General features: G+C 38.9%; 1 protein-coding gene across 1 annotated transcript in view; it reads left to right on the top strand.

Moving 5' to 3' along the window:
- The window catches only part of DROSHA (drosha, ribonuclease type III), a 71,693-nt gene extending 58,706 nt beyond the window's left edge, over positions 1-12,987 (top strand). The window contains exons 26-32 of the mRNA XM_010285982.1: positions 806-911; positions 5,656-5,797; positions 6,770-6,852; positions 6,966-7,069; positions 9,109-9,201; positions 9,936-9,982; positions 12,529-12,987. Coding sequence (XP_010284284.1) covers positions 806-911; positions 5,656-5,797; positions 6,770-6,852; positions 6,966-7,069; positions 9,109-9,201; positions 9,936-9,982; positions 12,529-12,659 — 706 coding nt within the window. The 3' untranslated portion in view covers positions 12,660-12,987. The remainder of the gene's footprint in view (positions 1-805; positions 912-5,655; positions 5,798-6,769; positions 6,853-6,965; positions 7,070-9,108; positions 9,202-9,935; positions 9,983-12,528) is intronic.
- The last annotated feature ends 7,790 nt before the right edge of the window (positions 12,988-20,777 follow it).

Here is a 20,777-nt window from a genome sequence, read left to right as displayed (position 1 = left end):
AAACTCTAGATGTTATATCTGTTCTCCGTAAGAGGGTAGAGCAGCTGTGTTCGCAAGCCCACCTGGCTCAGTATCTTGTCTCTGACAGTAGTCAGTAGTGGGTACCTTGGGAAAGACTAGAGATGTTAGAGAGCCATCCTGCTGTTTCTTCTGAGCTTCCTGCATAATTGCTATTTGCACGTCATTCCTGAGACAGTAGCAAAACATACTTGAAGGTACATTGGGGAAGAGGAAGGAAGTAAAATCATACTCATTGGTCCAAGTGCAGCCCTTGTGTTGTGTGTACAGGACCTAACACAGTTGGTTTCGGGTCTCTGATTAGAGCTGCAAGGCCTCATTTTAAAGCAAACAGTAGAGCCATACCACTGGTTACCCAGTCCAGGATCTCACATGGGTTTAAACCCTGATCCTTTTATTTCTTGGTAACAGTCCTTTTTCTATATTGAAGTCATTGCATTCATTAGTTCACTTCCTTCTAAGAAGTAGCAGGTAGAGACATTATCATGTTACAAACGTGATATCAACTGCTCTTCTCCTCCAAATAGTTCTAGATCTGTGATCTAATAATTGTGTGTATATGTAGCTACCCTGACTTGCTTTGTCCCTGAAAGTGGGTGTTACAACAGTAATGAACTGTGTTTTCATCTCACCTGGTTAACACTGGAAAATTGTCTTAAATGTGCTTGGAAATGAGCGAGGCTCACTTTCAGATCACTCTTTATTTTAATTTGTGCATGCATGCTTGTTTTGTTTTTTCCTTCCTGAGTGGTTATTGATTTTGCTGCATTGATGTCTCATTTTTCAGAGGCCACAACCAGAGGATGGAATTCCTGGGTGACTCCATAATGCAGTTGGTAGCCACAGAGTATTTATTCATACATTTCCCCGATCATCATGAAGGGCACTTAACGGTGAGACTGCCATCAATCATGCTCTCCAGGAAAGCAAGAGTAGGATGGAGACTGAAATTATGGGAGCAGCTAGTAAATTATTCTGGATTTGATTAATAAGAGAAGCCTTAGCAACCACTGCTCTTAATAAGGCTTTGTTAATTTTAAGTCATGAGCACTGCAATGAATAGGAAATGGTGATTTATGAGCCCAGTGCAATAATTTTTGTTCTGTCTGTGAAATGGATCAATAATTTTAAGGATGTCAGTGATGAAATTGGGAGATAAGACTAGTTCTTGTTTAAAGATGGTTGTCTTAAACCTTTTATTTAAATAGGCACATCATATGACTTTTTTTATTCATGACTTCTAGTCTGTTGAACCTGCAACCAGGCAGGGTTATGTTTCATGATAAGAAGTTTTTACAATCTATTTTAGTTTGGTTTTCCTGTTGCCTGCAATCTGGAGCTCCTGTGGTAGTGTTTTACTATTGTTACAGTCATCTGTTGTTGATTACTGTAGCTTTCAGCCTCCTTATCTGGGCTCTGAACAACCCAGTTTGGGGATCTTTCAGCAATTTACAGTACTTAAACATAGGGTGGTAGTATATGTAGGTTTTTTCCTGATTGATTCATTTAGTACTGCAGCTAGACAGCTGTGGCTTTATTTGTGAGGAAGAAATTTTCTTAGTCTTATAAATTCTTCTTAGTTTTCAAGTCTTGAGCAGAGTAAAAAAGCGGTACATGTATTAGGAATATGAGCTGAGTCTTCTAGTTAAAATTAGGAAGTAGCACTCTAGGTTTCTTAGCTCCTCAGAGTGGTTTTCTCAAACCAATAAGGGGATGGCAATGCTAAGTCTCTAGCAGGCAGTGTGTTTTCAAGAATACGCTTCTTTGGTCTTTTGGACTAAAGCTGTTTACAAGGAAAAAAGTACATGCTCTGACTAAAAGTAATTTTAATTTTTCTTCACCAGTTCTTAAGTTTCATTTACATTTGTATGGATTCTTCTGCATCATTCAGGAGACAGAGTAGATAAAGCCTGAACTTTTAAAGTAAAAGTTAAAAGGGGAAGAGCCTTGTCATATTAATACTTCAGAGAAACAAAAACATAAGGCAGAAATCCAAGATTGATGGGGTTTTTTTGCTTTGTAGGTGACTTTTTAAGAATGTAGGCATCAGTATTGCTATAGTAAGATAAATCTTTCAAGAACTGTTTGTCAGGAAGGATGTGAAGTGTTGCTATAAATGGGTATAAATACTCAGAACAATGATCAGAATGTCTCTGTGTTGCTTAATTTAATGATTGGTGAGTTGGCTAGTAGAACAAGTTGCACAGTCCAAGTTTGTAGCAGAAATTACAATGTTAGGGTGAAATGGATGCTGAAAACACATAAAGATATGGAGAAGTAGGCAATGCCTAGAAAAAAAATTTAACTCTGGGGATGTGCATGTGTGATGGGTTGACCCTGGCTGGACTCCAGGTGCCCATCAAAGCCTCTCTATCACTCCCTGTCCTCAGCTGGACAGGGGAGAGAAAAATGTAACAAGAAGCTTTATGGGTTGAGATAAGGACAGGGAGAGATCAGTCAGCAGTGATCGTCATGGGCAAAACAGATTCAACTTGGGGAAATTAGTTTAATTTATTGCCAATCAAAATCAGAGTAGGATAATGGGAAATAAGACCAGATCTTAAAACACCTTCCACCCATCCCTCCCTTCTTCCTGGGCTCAACTTTGCTCCTGATTTCTCTGCCACCTCCACCCGGGAGCGGCACAGGGGGATGGGGAGTAGGGGTTGTGGTCAGTTCATCACACGTTGTTTTCTGCCACTCCTTCCTCCTCAGGGAGAGGATTCCTCACACTCTTCCCCTGCTCCAGCATGGGGTCCCACCCGTGGCAGACAGTTCTCCACCAACTTTTCCAACATGAGTCCTTCCCACTGTTCTTGTGAGTTCTTCACAAACTGCTCCAGCCTGGGTCCCTTCCATGGGGTGCCGTCCTTCAGGTGTGGGCACCTCTCTCCACAGGTCCTTCCAGGAGCTTGCTCCAGTGCAGGCCTCCCATGGGGTCACAGTCTCCTTCAGGTATCCACCTGCTCCAGCGTGGGGTCCTCCACGGGCTGCAGGTGGATATCTGCTCCAGCATGGAGCTCCATGGGCTTCCGAGGCACAGCCAGACTCACCATGGTCTTCACTGTGGGCTGCAGGGGCATCTCTGCTCTGAGTTCTGGAGCACCTCCTGCCCCTCCTTCTGCACTGACCTGGGTGTCTGCAGAGCTGTTTCTCTCACATATTCTCACTCCTCTCTCTGGCTGCAAAATGCTGCGTGCCATTTTTTTCCCCTTCTTATGTATGTTCTCCCAGAGGCACTACCACTGTTGCTGATGGGCTCAGCCTTGGCCAGCAGTGGGTCATTCTCAGAGCCAGATGGCGTTGGCTCTATCGGACACCGGGGAAGCTTCTAGCAACTTCTCACAGATGCCACCTCTGCAACCTCCACCACTACCAAAACCTTGCCACGCAAACCCAATACAGCATGCAGTGAAAAAGAAAATTGTCTTAAAATATATTTAAATTTGAGGAAAAATCAAATGAGACTTGTGAGAAACGAGACTGGAGTGGGATCTGAAAAGAAACAGCAAACACTAAGCTCTTTCTCCTGTTATCTGGGAACATACTTATATTTGAAATAATAAAGGAACATCAAGTGTTGAAGACAATTTTGGTCAAGGATGGGAAGATTCCACTTGACTGGCAGTGCAGTGGCTTCCCAGTGTGCAGTGATTGCTTGTGGAGAGATGTTTGTAAATTAACTATGTTCAAGAAAAAGGAAGGAGAATGTAGTCTTGTCTACATATTTTGAGATAGCTAAGTGATCTGCCAAAAAAGAGGATGAAATTTTGTTGGCTGTTGGAAGATACAGCTTCTCCAGTACTGGCTTATGCTACAGTCATGGGTAGTAGTATGCTGTGTGAAGATGGAAGAATTAAAAATAATTGCATTGTAATTAGAGTTAAGCTCCAGTTGAGCATCCATCCCATGTTACAGCATCTCCAATGATGCAGGCTGTGTGTTGCCAGAGTGGAGAGTAGATTTTAAAAAGTTGCTGGGAAGGCACAGGTACCATGTCTTCCCTATCATTAAGGGGAATTGAGTTTCTTGCTAGATCACGGTTGTAGAGGAAGCAAATTCTATTATGAAGCAAGCTGATAACTACAGTGCTAGAAGGATGACTTTTTTTTTTTTTTCCATCTCTAATTCACTGTTTAGTGTATATGTTGCTCTTTGTTTATGATACAACTAATCATGATTACAGGTCCCATCAATACAAATACTCTGCAAACACAGCAAAAGAGATCTTTCTTCTCCCATTACAAGAAACAGATTTTTGTCACATGATACTGCACTTCTGTCTCCTAGGTTGCATATTGTACTTAGGATTTTATTGGGGAAAGTATTGTTTATTTATCTTAAGAACATAAAAAGGAAGAATTTTGGAAGGGAACAAGTAGAAGACGAGTTTAAGCAAAGGTTAGGGAAGCAGATAATAATTGTATCTGCAGTCTGCCTAGTTTATGAAGATCAAGTTGTGAGTATCTGCTTCATACATCATAGTCAAACAAATTATGAACATACTGTTCTTTATTTATCTGTTGTCAGAGATGAAGTATCAAGTACAGCAAATAAATCTTGATTTTCATAAGCTCAGTTGACATGCTGGAGCCAGGTAGCATATAACTTGGATCTAATAAGCTAAGCAAATGTGACTTGGGAGACAAAGAGAGAAAAAAAAATGTATATGCAGCTTCTCAAATGTAGATTACATATCAATAGTGAAAAAGAGACATTCTTTCCCTCCCACCCCCACCTCCCATAATATCCCTAACTTCTTAAATTAACGGTGTTTCATTTAAAGCAAAAAAGCAAACAAACAAGAAAAAAGCACACCTTAACAGGGGGTTCAGAAAATTGTATGAAACCGTAAGATTCTAAAATACTCCTTTAAGCTGTATGGTATTGTATCTTTGGCAGAGCTCTGTGTTTATGTAAGCAATCTGCCTAGAGCCAGGGTTAAGCACTTCAGCACTTCTCTGCTGGAGAACCAGGTGTCCTGGACGTTGTCATACACAGAAAATGTTAAGAGCCAGGTCTTTGTCAGGGATGCGTTGGCTCAGCTAATATTGCCTTCAGTAGAGCAAACAGTCCAGCTACGCATTTTCTTCTCTGGCCAAATGAATGGAGCAGCTTCCTCATCTGTTTGTTCGGAAACACTAGACTGTCTGGCTTTAATGTGCATTTTTTTTAATTACTGACTATTTATTTCTTATCTGGTAGACACTGGAGACTGCCAGAACATTGTATGTTTATACTTTATGTGGAAAAATCTATATAACTGTGTATCACTTAAACTAGAAAAATGCAGATTACCTGAAAAAGTATAGGACTGATGAAGAGATGGTACATGATTGTAAAGAAGCTCACAAACAGGCATTTTAAATGCAAGACATATCTACAGAAGTAATGTGTCCATAGAATAAATAAAATTTGCTGAGAAGGATTGAAACAGAAGTTAAAATCAGCAGTAGAAAGAATGAGTATGTGTTGATGTAAGTCATTTGATGTGTGCTGAAACAAATAGTCAATAACATGAGAGAATTGAGAGGCTACAAGGATAAAAGTAACTTTTTTTTCCCCCCACCTGTCCCTACCTTTTATACTTTGACTTTGTGAAATGTTACCATTGAGTAGAACTTCTTTCTGTTGCAGCTGTTGAGAAGTTCATTGGTGAACAACAGGACACAAGCCAAGGTGGCAGAAGAGCTGGGTATGCAGGAATTTGCCATCACTAACGACAAGACAAAAAGACCTGTAGCTCTTCGAACTAAGACTTTGGCTGACCTCTTGGAATGTGAGTTAATTTGGTTATAACAGCTTAGTACTTATGAAACTTCTTTTTCCTCAGGGCTTGTTTAAGAAAGCCATTAGAAATCCCCCAAATAACTATTAAAAATGTATGTTCAGGTTTTCAAATGAATTATGCCTATACCTCTGAAAGCCAGATTTTTGAACACTAGCCTAGATTTTTGAAGTCTTTATGAAAGCATGACGGAGGTGTAATTGCAGATACAAAGTTGTAGGCTTAGAAATTGAGTGGTCATGATGACCAGGTCAAAAGCATGTCTAGAAAGTTAAAGCTTGTATTCAGAGTTGAGCTATTTAACAGCAGTTTCAGTGTTTCATTAATATGTTCTTGTCGCTGTTGGAAGATAAAGTAGTTCCTTCAGCAGGTGTATATTTCTGTGGTTCATTTGACTGCATTTTAGGAGGTTTCAAAATTGTCATTCCACAAGGGGAAAAGCTACATTGAAATTAAGTTATTTTTAGTATGATTATGAAAGTTTGTGCTACCTTCTTTCCAAACAAAGTGGGAACAGGGATAAATATTCTGCAATATATTAAATATTCTTGTATATTTTGATATATTTTGTGAGCCATTCAGACCCCTTGGTTTTTGCCAAATCCTGTTAGCAAATGGAAATAGAACACCAGCAGAAGTGATTTATATCTAAAACCTCTTTATGATACCCAGTAGTGATCTATTTGTAAGTATCCATGGTTTCCTGGTTGAACTGTGAGATTAGGAGCTGAGTGTTGTTTCTAGCTCTTTAAATGACTGAGTGGATTTGGATAAGTCACTTAATCTCTTGGTCAACTTTATTTTTTCCCATGTATGCAGGATAATAATGCCATCATCAGATCACTGCTGTGAAACATAGTTGAATATGGCTTCAGAGTAGTAAGAGATACTTGTTTCTAAAAGTGCAAGCTGTTAACATTCTGCTTGGATGAGTGACAGTACCTTTTTTTTTTCCCTCCCCAGCCTTTATTGCTGCCCTGTACATTGATAAAGATTTGGAATATGTTCACACTTTCATGAATGTATGCTTTTTTCCACGGCTAAAGGTAAGACCAGTCAGGTTCCTACTTTACTGCCACTATGTTTTAACACATTATGGTGTTTTGAGCTCTTACCATAATCTCTCAATCATAAAAGCATCTTTGTGAACTTCTTACAGGAGTTTATTTTAAATCAAGATTGGAATGATCCTAAATCTCAGCTTCAGCAGTGCTGCTTGACTCTCAGGACAGAAGGAAAAGAGCCAGACATTCCTCTTTACAAGTAAGAACTGGCATCTCATGGACGCAAGCTAATTATCAGTCTTCCTTGTATATGGAGGAAGATGTGATGAGTCACCCTATGTTTTTCCCGTAGTTTGGTTTTATTGTAGTTATCCAAGTCCTCCAGTCTCTCTTTGTCTGAAGGTGGAAAATGTTGAACCAGTGCTTTCCAAGCTTTAGGTGTTTTAAGCCATTACAAGGAAGAATTAGTAAGCATTTCACCTTGTACAGTTTCTCAGTTTGAAGGAGAAATATGTTCAAATAGAGTATTTAATTGGCATCATTCTATATTTGTTCTTTTCACATAAGGAATAGCAGCATTTTAAATTAAATGAAGGGAACAATGGCTGTTTGGATATGAAGTCAAGATATGTCCATTCTATTTTCAGTCATAGTATGAAGTTTCTCTACGCTCTACATTATTAATGCAAACATAATAAATGCCTTGTGTTACACATCCTCATTGAAGGCTCTGTTTCTAATCCACAGAGTCAGGCACTGAAGGGTAACACAAGTTTTGGACATTTTCACTGCACAAGACAACCCACTTATGTCCTCCTGTTTGGTGATAGAAGAGCTCAAGGAAATGAACCTCTTAACTTGTACACCTCAGTTAGGTACCTGAAGCTGGATGGGATGGATCTCACTTCTCTCTTTCAGCTGTAAAATAACATAATCGCTGCTTCAAAGAAGCAATAATAAGATTTTATATTGCATCCATATCCATTCAATTAATACAGGGATGGGTGCAATGTTAGCCCCCAGAAGAAGTAGTAAAGGCTTTGAAAGTTCAGGGCTTATGTTGTTGTGATTATTATATCAAAAAGGTATGAAGAATGAAAGTCTAAGTGCATTTGTCACACTTACTGAAGTAAAGTTTTCAGTGAAATGTAGCAGTTCAGTTATAGTGACAAACAGTGCACTTCAGAACTATGATCGCTTTAACACTGCAACTGGTGCTCTGCAAATCCGACTCCTCAGTGTCGCTGTATGAGGGCTCACAGCTTTGTCTTGAGTGAGCAAGATGAATACAAAAGAAACAATTCCTGGTTCTTGTAAAACCCACTGAGTATCAAGTACCAAATGTTTGTTTTGTTTTGCCGTGATGATAAATTGATTTTTATAGTACAGCTTAGAGCTAGTAATGTGCTGTTATCTTCCTATTATCTTGTTAGATTCCTTTTCTTGGAGTTATCTGTTTCACTCCAGTCAGTACTATTACTAAGTTTGGGGTGGGTTTTATTTGCTCTTGTCACAGCACACAGAGACAGAATACTATAGTTAGGTACTTTAAAAATTGATGTGAAAATGATGTACCTTCCAAAAAGAAACAAGCTGGTGGACAGAACTCAAGCTGACAGTGGGGAGAGATTTGGGACAGCAGGAAGAGAGAGCGGAAGAAGCAATTTGTTGCATGTCTGTGGAATTACCCTTTTTCCCTTTTAGGTGGTCATTGATGCATATCCTAGACTTTAGCTCAAATAGAAAGTTTGTTTCGTGAAAAACTTTAACTGTTCAAAGCTGATGGAAAATTTCTTTGTACTGTGATAATTCAGTATGTAGAGAGCTACCATGTCCAATATAAAGTCTTTCTAAAATCTTGCTAACTGCACAACTCGCAGGGACTAAAATTGTAGTGCACACAATAATCCTCTCGGTGTGATTATTTGCAATTGCACAGCTATGCACATTTTGTACGATTTTATTACAAGTGTATTCGCAGCGTTTAAGCACTTCATGTTATACTTTGCATTTTTATAGGTTAAAGTTTTAATTTTCCTATGATACTCCTGAGTGAACGTGGAGGAATAAATATAACCAATATAAACGAGGTTTAAATTTCTCCTTTTTATTGCACACCATACTGGTAGTGTCTGGGTTAATGTGATTCATACAGGCATCTTTCAACCATTGCTCATACTTTGCACTAATTCCGCTGTATGTATTGACCAGACTGAAAGCTTGGTAATGTATGTTGCACAAACAGATTCTGGTTTTTAATACTTCCTGCTTGAATAAATTCTGTCTGTCTTATTTCAGGACTTTGCAGACAGTGGGACCATCTCATGCCAGGACATACACAGTAGCTGTTTACTTTAAAGGGGAAAGAATAGGATGCGGTAAAGGCCCAAGGTATAGCGAAAAATTAATTGCGTGGTGTTAGAGTTTGAGTGTGGCAGTGTCCAAAATGACTAGCCATGGAGATAGGCAAGTGTGTAGCTGGCCTTAGAAAAGGAAAGCTGCAGAGCCTTCTTCAAGCTATTCTGAGTTTCTGCCTGAGGAATACCTGAAAGGTTCAATGCCTGTGTACTTTTGGGTCTTAAGGTTTTTTGGTGAACTTGCCTACAAGTTGGCTAGCAATGCTAACCTATTTGTGGCTCTCAGACTAGAAACTGCAGCACAGGCTCTCAGGTTTTTTCCTGATACTGCTTTTAGGTATTTTAGAATGGTTTCTAAAGTTGCAAAGACTTCACCCATGAACCCCAAAGACCTCATCTGATTTTTCTGCTACCAAATCTGGTGGTGGTTGTAAAAAATATCGTTGGTTTTACAGCATCACACCTTTGTGATTTTGTTCCTTTTTTTTTTCTCTCAAGTAAAAGCAAATGCTTCAGTGAAGAATGGACTAGAACATTCTTTTAGTGTTATTGATCTAAGTTTAAAAATATTCTACTGGAGCTGTAGTGCTATTGCTCACATATTTATGGAAAGTCTGATACATCATACCCTCTGGGAATTACTAGCTACTGGTTATCCAAAGAGTATTTTATTACAAAAGAATAGCTAATGTTCTACTTTGTCAGAATCTTTAGTTTATTCTTTACAACTTAGATATCATGTAACATGGTTTTGTTTGGCTTTCACAGTATTCAGCAAGCAGAAATGGGAGCCGCAATGGACGCACTTGAAAAATGTAAGATATTTGGTCAACAAAGACAATAATTTATAGTTTACATCCTTAGTCTTTAGTGAGGTGAGGTGCGGGCTTTGTGGGGGATAAGATTTGAAGCGAACGTATATGCTGAATGCTGTCAGCTTCTGAGCAGCAGGTTTTCCTTTTAGTACTTCCAAGACAATTTTGTAACAGGTGAAGTTAATATGATGCCAACAGGTATTTTTTTAAGAGGAGTTGATCAGCTACAGAGGTTGCGACTTAGAGGGAACCGTGTGCAGTGAAGTCTCGTTGAGATTTTCCATGGTTAGATATGCGGTGGGATAAGACCGTTTAGTCTCAGACTGTGTGGTTGTCTCATCCTCTAAGTTAGGGGAGGAATAAAATCAGTTGCCAATTTATAAAATAAAATTTGATCTTAGATTATACAGTAGACTGGGTTAAAATCTTAACAGGCAGGTCACCAGCCAATGTAAGTCAACATTTATCTGTTAGGAACAGCTTATAACAGCTGAGGACCCAGTGATCTGTGTATGCATCTCTTAAAATTATGCACAGGATAGCCAGCATGGGAGCAGTCTTTCATTGCAATGAAGTTTCAGATATGAGAGGAATGAACATATGCAAACATCTTATATGAAAGAACTTTGGTCAGTTGAGTTTAAGTGCCAGGTGTGCATATACTATAAACAATTAGATTACATGCATTTTGTGCAGCAGAACTCCCATTCAGAAGAACGTGGGGAGGTACATTTTTTTGCATTTGATCTAAAGGAAGGACAAGCAGTTCCTTAGATGCCAAAGGTTTCTAATCTGTTGTCTTTGCATCTGGAGATCCCAGGGCTTAAAAATTTCAGAAGACAAAAAAATTCAGATTTTTTTTATATCCACCTGTTTATCCATATACTTTTCACCATCAGTAAATTTGACAAGTAGAAAAATGTAACTTCCTTTATCTTCTGAATATCTACAAAACATTACTGAAGTTTTCTTTGATAAAACCATCTTTGTGATGGTATCACCACTGAGAGAGCTGTGAGCTTCATCTCCCATCAGTCCAAGGACTTCACAGCTCTTTTCTGATAATATGTATTTGTTTGAATACCATAGACTGCTGAGGCTACCAAGCTGAGTTCTTCAGAGTTACAGTTACAGGCACAGTTACAGTGCTGAAAATTCGATTTTCATTTTATGGTGCACATGAGTAACAAAATATCCCAGAACTCCGTTAAACAAAGCACTAGTGTTTTTAAAAACAGCGGCAATTTAAAAACAATTTGCTTTTGTTTAGATTGCTTTCTGGTTTAAATAAATATACCCTCCTATGCCTGAGTTGTAAATAACTGATGAATAAACCTTTTATTCCTGTAGTATATAACAAAAGGCACAAATTTCACCAGCCAATAAAACAAAGCAGTAGAAAGTCATTCTGCTCTATCACAAACTCCTGCAGGTTACCCGGAAAGAGTAGGAAAATGCCTCCCTGAGGAGGGACTCCTCCCTGAGGAGCCTCAGCTGAATTCTCTCTTGGTAGCCAAGTAGGGAGCGAGCAGTCCTTTGCAGAGACATCTCCCAGGTGTTTTTTGTGGCTTTAAAGGTCAATATAGTAGCCTTTTGCGTTCATCTCAGACACAGATAGGTAGCCAGTGCTGATCCCAGAGCTCTGCATGATCCCAGCAGGATTTACTGCCAACTGCAGGCTGCCTCGTACTCTACCACCTCTTTGTTTTCTGACTGGCTGGAGGGTGCAGGTCTCTGCAGCACAGAGACACAGAGGAATGTCAACACCCTGGTCACGCAGAAAATGTCATATGCTGTCAGCTGTGCACTAAATTGAGAGCAATTATATAAGCTGGTTTCACAAATGTCGGAAATCAGAAGCGTCCGCCTCCCTAGCTATTTCTCCATCACCTCAGCCTTGTCTAGTCTGTTTTAGCCAGTCTTCACTCATCCATGCTCTTAGATTACACTAAGGCTGTATTCTAGTACATAGCCAAGCATTAACTTTTTCAGGAAAAGATTTTACTGCATTCCATTCTGCTACACTATTACTCTCCCATTAGGAACCCTGCCATAATGTGGGGCATCTAGTGGATTCTGCATGGTCTAAAATAATAATAATAATGGAAACATCTGTACAATGCTTGGAACCTGTGGCTCATGCTTTTTGGAGTGAGAACAAGACGAAAAACCCTGACAGCATTGACAGTAGTCTCACATTCGTTTTTCAGTATCAACCACCTGTTGCTAAGGGAACAGAATGTAAAATCCAGGTAATACCTGGCCATGTTGCTATACCAGGATTTTGTATTTTATTTTTGTGACTGTATTAGATTTGGCAGTGCTTTGTAGCAGGAGAAACAGATGTGGAAATCGTAATGAAACAAAAGTCTTATGACACACAGCCCTGGTTTACTATGGATTATTAGAAATAAATGTGTAAAAATGGTAATAACATTATTCCTCCCTACCCCTAATCTCATCAAAGCTTAAAAAGAAAAATAAGAGCTGAGGTTTTCTGTGTTACCAGTTCGTTTATTAATGTAAAACATTTCTCCTTGTGTCAGATAACTTTCCCCAGATGGCCCATCAGAAACGGTTCATTGAACGGAAGTACAGACAAGAGTTGAAAGAAATGAGGTGGGAAAGAGAGCATCAAGAGAGAGAGCCAGATGAGACTGAAGAAGCAAGGAAATAAAAGGAGGGCACAGAAGCAGTGGCATATTTACTTACTTAATAACTCTGACTGTGGCCTATGGAGACGTAACCTAGTTTCTTGCAGATGATGAATGAAGAGTGCCTGTTGATATCAAATAGAAAATCATAATCTCTTCTTAAAAAATTGTGTGTATATATAGTATTTCTTTAGTTTGGTTTTAAGTGCAAAATTTGTTTGGCTTTTTAATAAGACTTGTTCTTAAAACCTTTTTAATTTTTATCAGAAGTTGTGAGATTATTTTTATTATTTTTACTGTCTTGTATGAAGTAATAAAGTATTAATTTCAAAAGCTTGTAGGAGGAAAAGCTGTTTAACAATTGTCTCCTATGCCGAAATGCTGTTTTGTCAGTGACCAGCAAAGTTACTGCCTGAACTCCACTGTGGAGGAAGAAAGTGTTATGAGAAACTAATTCAGCAGAGCACGTGTACCCAACTTAAGTTTTGCAGCTAAATGTACTTCTTGACTCTGCTAAACCAGAGCCATAAATTACAGTTCCTTTTACACAAACCGGTACAGTAATTTAAGCAAATGACATAATTTGGTTTTGTTTTAAACAGTGGATTCCACATCTGGAGTGTGACACAGGTGTGTGTGGAAGGTTGGTGGTTTTTGTCTTTAAATCAGTGTTATGAAACTCTAAGAAAAAGAAAACAATTATGAAGCAAGAGAATGACAAGTTTTTTCACAGAGAATGTACTGAGTTTATATTTGGAAGTTTAGTTTCATTCTCGACTTCTTGATGTATCAAACTGGTGTCTACTTTAATTGATCTCTCTGTCCAGAAGATACCAGTGTGACCATAATAGTCAAATGGTGTATTAGAAAGCCGATACAGGTGCTGTTGCAGGTAGGTTCATTGAAAACTGGTTCTATCCAAAGGAGAACAGAATTTGTCCCCAAGGTGTAGTTCAAGGGTGGTGTACATTTTTAAGTCCCCCAGTTTCCTTGGTTTTTTTGTGTCTGTGGCTTGTATGAGACAGACAGATGTTTCTTCTGTAAAAGCTCTGAGTGGTACCAAAAGTGGAACACCCACTGTGTCTGTTGGTGGTTTTTCCCCACTGACTGGTAGCTGGTGGCTTCCTTGCAGATGTTGGTGCATTGTTCGTACTTTTAGTTTGCCCGCTTCAAGCCATTCATTTTTGTTATGCTGATTTCTGAGTTAAAACAGTCCCTTAGTACATATTGTGTAGTCATTTCTTTATTTTATAATCATCTTTATTTTCTGATAAGTGAAACAGATACAACACTTATTTTCCTTAACTGTGCATTTTCTTCTGGCTTCAGATCCTTTTTGGTGAGTTGCTTATCCATCTTCTCTGATGTCAGTAACACAGATGTATGTGATAAAGTACCAGGCAGCTTTGTGACCAAGTCTGGCCCAAAGAATTCATACAGACTCCTGAAAGAAAGCTTTTGACCAGTGGCCACACTATGCTGAGGAACTAATTCAGTGGTTGTCTGAAGCACTGTTCTGTAGGTGTGCATGGGCATCCATGAAAGCACTTTACTACAGGTGCCAAAGTAGACACAAGTGTAGCTGAAAAGTTCAGACCACCCAAATGTCTTCCCAAAGTTTCACTTCTGAGCTAATCAATATGTGTATTTTCATAAGCACATTTTTGTACTCATGCAAGATGCACTTGAATGTGTTGTTTTTAAAACTTGACCCCACAGCACTACCTCACTTCTTCCAGCTTCTATGATTGCCTTTTCTTAATGGATTGATGATTTACATCCATCTCAGAGGATGAGAGGGGAAAAAAACAACAAACGCATCCTGTAATTCAGAGAGTGATAATAAACCATTAAAACATAAAGGAGGGGATAAAAACAACAAGATGATAAAGGCAAGGAGCTGTTCTCTGCTGGATGCTGCTGTTCTTTGACTTTTGAGAAGTGATTGTAACTTCTTAAAGCTTCGGTCTGTAAGTAAAAAGCTGAAATGCCTCTGAACAGCAGCAGGCTTTAAAAGCAAGCAGCAAAAACTCTCCTGCCCTCAAGTCTTTTGTGTTTCAAATTCTTTTGTAGAATTGCCCATCTGCTTCTAGCAGTAAGTTGAAATGGTGCATTGGTAGAGGGTTAAGGGTAATTGTATACACCATTATTTTATTTTTACCTCTTAACTGTGACCAGTTTCATGTGTTTAACAAGTAGAACGTGCAGTGACTTCATTTTCAGGTGTGTGATTGCTTTGCAAATTTCTTCCATCATATCCAATATCACCAGAGTACCCAAGTGGAATTGTTAGCTCATAGTTTAACAGTACTTTTATTGTTCCTATACATCATTTCACTTTTCAGCTCTAAGAAGACTGTGAGCTTATTCATAAACATTTGCATAAAAATAGATTGAATTTACCAGATACGCTGTTTATGAGGAGGAAACTAGAAACTGTTCTCTTTCCTTCTTTGACCCAGAAATTGCTTGAAAACAAACTTCTAAAACGATTTCTGCATTCCATTACTATAGCTAATGAACTCTAGGTCTTCCTCAATAAAACGTAGAAGATAACCATTTTTTCTTGAGTGGCTTATTTTCCCTTTTTTCACTGCATAAGCATGGGCTAGGACGATTGCCTGAAGAAATTTGGTTTTCCTTGGCTTGAGGGCAGAAAACAAAAGGTAAAGAAATTCACCTTTCCTTTGTCTACATCAGAACCTCAGTGTCTTTCTGTGTATGTCCTGTCTAAAAACTGTCTTGTGAATGTTTCTGATAATTGAAGGAGATGCTTAGAATGTGTAATGTGAGCACGGTCCTTTATAACACACAATAAGGAGGGAAAGTTGTTCTTTAAGTTGTCTTATATTTGGGAAAAATTATTACTGAGCTCATGTTAATCAGTGGAACAGCTGTATTCCATAACTAGGCAACTTTGGCTGCTTTTTTGCAGATGTGAAGATGTCTCTGGCTTATTGATAAAGTAAGGTCCTTTTTTGATTGCTCCAGAGCCTGATCTGTTTAATCTAGAGGTTCTCATTGCAAGATTTGTTGACTTGATTTGGGTACAAGTAGGTGAACGAAGAACAAGACAGATCCGTGTGTATCCAGCAGATCCTGTGAAAGCATATCTTTTTTTTTTCTTTTTTCTTTTTTCTTTTTTATCTTTTTTTATCTTTAATCTTTTTTCTTTTTCCCTATTTTCTTTTTCTTCTTTTCTCTTTTTTTAAAATGTGCATATGTACAATGCATATCTTACAAAGCATTGAATAGCATTGTAGTTCATTTGATTAGGAATTTTAGTTGAATTTACATAAAATTCATCATTGTTATTTGCAGAATGCGTTTGCTTTGTAAGATTCCATTTTCTGTAAGGTTATTTAACAGTGATACTAAGAGAACCTTGGTCTCTAAGACTGTTGTAAACATTGTTGCTAATAAAATTTTCTAGAAAAGACTTCAGGCATAGTTGTTACTTGCTAAAACAATTTGGAAAGATCAAAAGGCTAATCCTGATCATCTGTCTCCCTACTTCAAAGACTCTGTTTATACCAGCTACATATTTAAATTAAGTAAACGGTTCACTTCTAAAAAGTTTGTTTGGTGGAAGTTTGTAAAGCACTGTAAGAGCTTAGGGAGTCGATCGTCTACTTTGTACTATTGTGCATTGTCTTCAGTGGGGGTGGAGGTGTGACAAATTTCTGTGACCCATATGTCCCACGCTGCTTCTCCCCTCTCCCTTCCCACAGGTTATATATTTGTCGTTAAGCTTTTGAAATAGAAAACTATTTCAAATGGCCTAAATGGGAAATGATAACCAGAAGGTGGTTCCTATTTTGTTCCTTGAAGCACAGTGAAAACTTGCAGTTGAAAAGTGCTCTGCTGTCTTCTGTTCCCTGCAAGACCTAAGTGTTTAGCTCTTGGAATGACTGGCATCTTACAGTGAATAGGCTCAGAAAGAGATGTGACATGTCCCATCATTGGTTGCTGGTAATTATTCTTTGCCAGTAAGCCATGGTGTCTGGGGACAGGGGTTCTGGATTCTGCTGTCTGTTCTTTCATTCATATTTAAGCGAATACAGCAAATAACCTGGAAAGCAGCTGCAAAATAAACTGGTGGCTGCATAATGAACTTGCGTTTACTTATTTCACTAACAACAAAAAAACCTTCCATAAAAATGTGGTAGGTGGAGTAGGGAATCAGATCTCTCATCTGTCATGGTCACATTCCAATACCATTTATTCTTATTGCAGAGCTGCTTATCAGACCATCTACCACTGAAAAATAGGTTAACTCCTTGTATTTTGAAGACATAATTTCTCTTTGAAGGTGCCGATTAAAACAGATTGAAAATCGAGGTCACTTCAAATTATAGGCAAGGTGGAGATGTTTTTTTTTAGAGAGAATGGCCTTTTTAAAATATGTCGTTACTTTGATGTATTTTGTGTTCCCAGCTAGAGCTGCAGACGGTGTGTTTCTTAGCAAATTGTTCATGTTTATGGACATCTATGTCTACCTAGCAATGAAACGCTAGGTGTAAGACCATCCATTGCATCTCCTTATTGTTCCTCTGGACTCCTCTTTCAAAGCAATTGTCTGTAGAAAGAAATAAGGGTCAATGACTTTGCACTGGTCTTGTTTTGTTTTCCATGTTTTCTTCTCTTCATGGTAGCCTACTTCATTGCTATTGCAGTGAGTTGCTCAGCTAGAGCAGCTCCCTGAAGCTTGCAGAAGAGAAGACCTTCTTGGACTCTTTTGTCTGTGCTTTCTGCTCGTAGGCACATTCTTGACCTGGAATGTAGCGCGGAGGGAAAGGAGCGCTGCTGACTGGAGAGCATTGGCTGGTATCGGCACGCTGGAAGGTCCGCCGGGGAGTCGCAGAAGAGGTGCAGAGAGGCTGACCCCGCGCACTGCCCAGAGCAGCTAGGCTGAGCCTGTGAAGAAAAATTAAAGGAAGTATCTCCCTTGTTTTCAAAAAGTCAAAAGACAAGTGCTGCTCAAAGATGAGAAAGAAAAGAGCAACTATCTTCTCCAACTGTCCTGGATTTTTTTGTTTCCATGCCTGTTTTTTTAAGTACCCTCAAGTTTCACAGATTCTTCCTGGGGCCTAAGATGAAATAGATTTTGTGCTCCAGCCGCTCAGACTTCCCTATCCATCAGGGAGCGGGTTTACCTCGGAGGCCCTTTTCTTCACCTGCTTGCTACAGAGAACAAGGGGAGCACCAAATTACACTCAAAACCTCCCTAAGTAGGTATATTTCCCTTTGTCTAAATCCTCACTGCTTTCCTCAAAAGTATTACAAAATCTTTCATGAATAAAGGTATAAATCATGTACCTGTGACTTACAGTACAGTTATACCTGAATGCCTCAAGCGAGTGTTTTCTTGTTCTTCACAGCACCTGCGTGGAGGGAACGAGGGACTACTTATTCTGTGGCCAAGACATGAAAACAAGGACGAAATTGTCACTTGGGCCCAGGACTTGGGAGGTCTGTGTTAGGGCAATGGTGCTTCATCCAGTGGGTGCCTCTCAGATTAAGTATCTTCTTTTCTTTGAAAGCCTGCTACGTTTCTCTCCCCATGCCTGAGAGTGTCTTTGAGCGAGAAAAAGAAAACGTGGCCGCGCAGGCTGGGCGCTGCCACCCTCATCCCTTTTTCCTGCCCAGTCTTGGGAAACAAGATCGAGATCGAGAAGGTCTCTAAAACTGGGGACTCTACTACAGGAAGCCAGAGCCCAAACAGTGTGTTGCTTGTACACATTTTTCTTTAGAAAAAGTGAATAAACAAATAAAAACTTCCACTTACAGCAGACATTTCAAAAGTAATGCTGTTAGCAAAGGACAGACTCTTGAGCTGACAAATCATGAACTTTTACCAGCGGCAGAAGCAGCTCATACATCGGTGGTCCAGAAGTGATGCAGCAGTGATGGGTGAGTGTTTGCCACTGAAGGTAGCTTGTTACTTTATTTAAAGATGGGGATGGTGGTCATGGAAACCCATGGGACCCTACTGATGCAAGCTAAGCCAACATTTAAAAAAAAATAAAATATTGCTTCCCTGCAGGTTTCCTCCTGTCATTGCTTCAGCCATTTCCTGTGTCAGAACAGTTCTGACACGGTGATCGTGTTTTGCTGCCAACTAGAGTTACAATTCCAATATTGCAGCTCTGTTTCCAGAGGGATACTTGAACTGGCAAACAAAAAGCAGCCATCTCCCAATCCAGCAGCGCTTAAAAATGCTAATGTTTTTCAATATCCGATTATAAAGTGGGTGTTGTTTCTTTTAAAAAAAAAAAAAAAAGAAAAAAGCTAATTAAATTTTTCTAAGATAAGAATTTTTAATGACCTCATTGGACAAGTCATCCAAAATTGCTGCTTTTACCTTCTATGCTTGTGATGATAAATGTTGTCAAACACATGAGAATCTTAAGCTTTGTCATCATTAAGAAAAAATAAATATCATGCCATCCAAAGGAAAAAACCAAGAAAAAAGCTGGTTTAATCTTTTATTTTTAAAATTTGTCATTCAATACTGTTGTTTCCTTCCTTCTTCCAAAAACTAAGCCAAATATTTTAAATATATTCTCCACCTGTCAGAATGTGTCAGCTTTCACAACTAATATCCTACCGAGGTAGGTGTCTATACAGTAACAACCAAAAGCAGTCGATGTGTTATTGCTTACTGTTTTTTGAATCAGCGCATGACCTGACATCCAAAATGGTGGGACACTGCCAGTCTTATAAACCCTCAAAACTTTCAGAGAACTCAATGTCCTTTACCCAGCAACTGGTTTTCATGACATTCTTTTTGCTCCCATTGCTATCAATGTTTTTTTTCCAGTTTTCAGTGTTTTCGTTGGTTGGTTGGTTTTTAATGTGGTCCATAGCACTGCTCTCTCCTATTTCAAAGTTCCCTTACTTTTGGTTAGCAGATACAGCTTCAATTCCTTGCCCACTGTGAGAAAAGAAAATAAGTGACCTAGAACTTTTTGCCCTTGCAAGTTATACATCAACATTTATATCAGATACCAAGTGCCAACAGCAAGAACAAAAGCCTCACTGCACACCCATGCCAATAACGTAACGAATCTTTCTGGTATAATTCGGGGGCGATTCTGTCGGACATTTTAAGAGAAGTGAAGTCTTCAGGCAGGTGGTGATGTACTTCTTGCAGCTTATGTTGTGAATTCATGCAATCGGATTAAGATTGGCATCTGTTTCATCTGGTAGCTTGTAAATGGACACTCATACGTGTAAGCAAGGAGAGAGAGGTAAGAAAAGGCAGAACTGTTGCCTGAACACTAGACAAAGGCCTATTTCAACAGTGACTGCTGAGAAGCAGATTGTATTTTCCTATCCGAAACATTAACCGCTTTCAAGTACGTACTGAAAAATATGGGGTTTCCTTGTAAATACAGTTCTGTGCCATGTGCTTGAGATAATGATGGCTTTAAAAAAATGAGTTAAGCGTTGAGTTTTATGCAAAGCCAGAATATAAATCTTAAAAATAAGATATAGCAAATCAATGCTTTTTATTAGAAGTGAGATGATAAAGCTTTAATGTCTTAAGATACAGAGGTACAGAGGTAGGAAATAATCTAGCAAAGCTGTAATAGCTATCTGGAGTTTAATTAGGAATGTACTTGAATAAATGTGTTTGGGTAAATGTAGATATATATGTATATATTTATTTATTTATGAAACATCTGGAGTTTTCACTCATTGCAACATGATACTTTTTGCCAAGGAAAAAAAACTCTCCTCTGCGTGCATAGTTTGTTTAACAGGTCTTTAAATATTGTTTGTATATTGTAGTAGTATCCAGAGATCTTCACTAGCGCTGGGGCTTTTCATGGCAGCCGCTATATGAACGCGCCTGTCCCAGAGGGAGTTAGAAAGAAAGCAATGACTTACTCAAAGTCACCAAACCGGTCAAAGGTAGAAATGAGAACAAAACCTGAGTCTGTCAAGTGCGAGCTGAGATTTGTCCTCTCTTCATACCACGTAGCTCCTTATTTACAGCATTTAGCTTTAGGTACAGTAGTTGGTTTATTTCTGCATTAATGTGGGTATTTAAAATTCCGTGCACAGCAGACTAGAATGCGGTTTTACGCGCTCTCTTTCATACTGAAAGCTTACAAAAGTAATTCTAAAAAGTG

Source organism: Phaethon lepturus, unplaced genomic scaffold (assembly GCF_000687285.1).
Source record: "Phaethon lepturus isolate BGI_N335 unplaced genomic scaffold, ASM68728v1 scaffold17824, whole genome shotgun sequence".
Taxonomy (NCBI): Eukaryota; Metazoa; Chordata; class Aves; order Phaethontiformes; family Phaethontidae; genus Phaethon; species Phaethon lepturus.
Note: the sequence above shows the minus strand (reverse complement) of the source record. Positions and strands in the feature narration are given on the sequence as shown.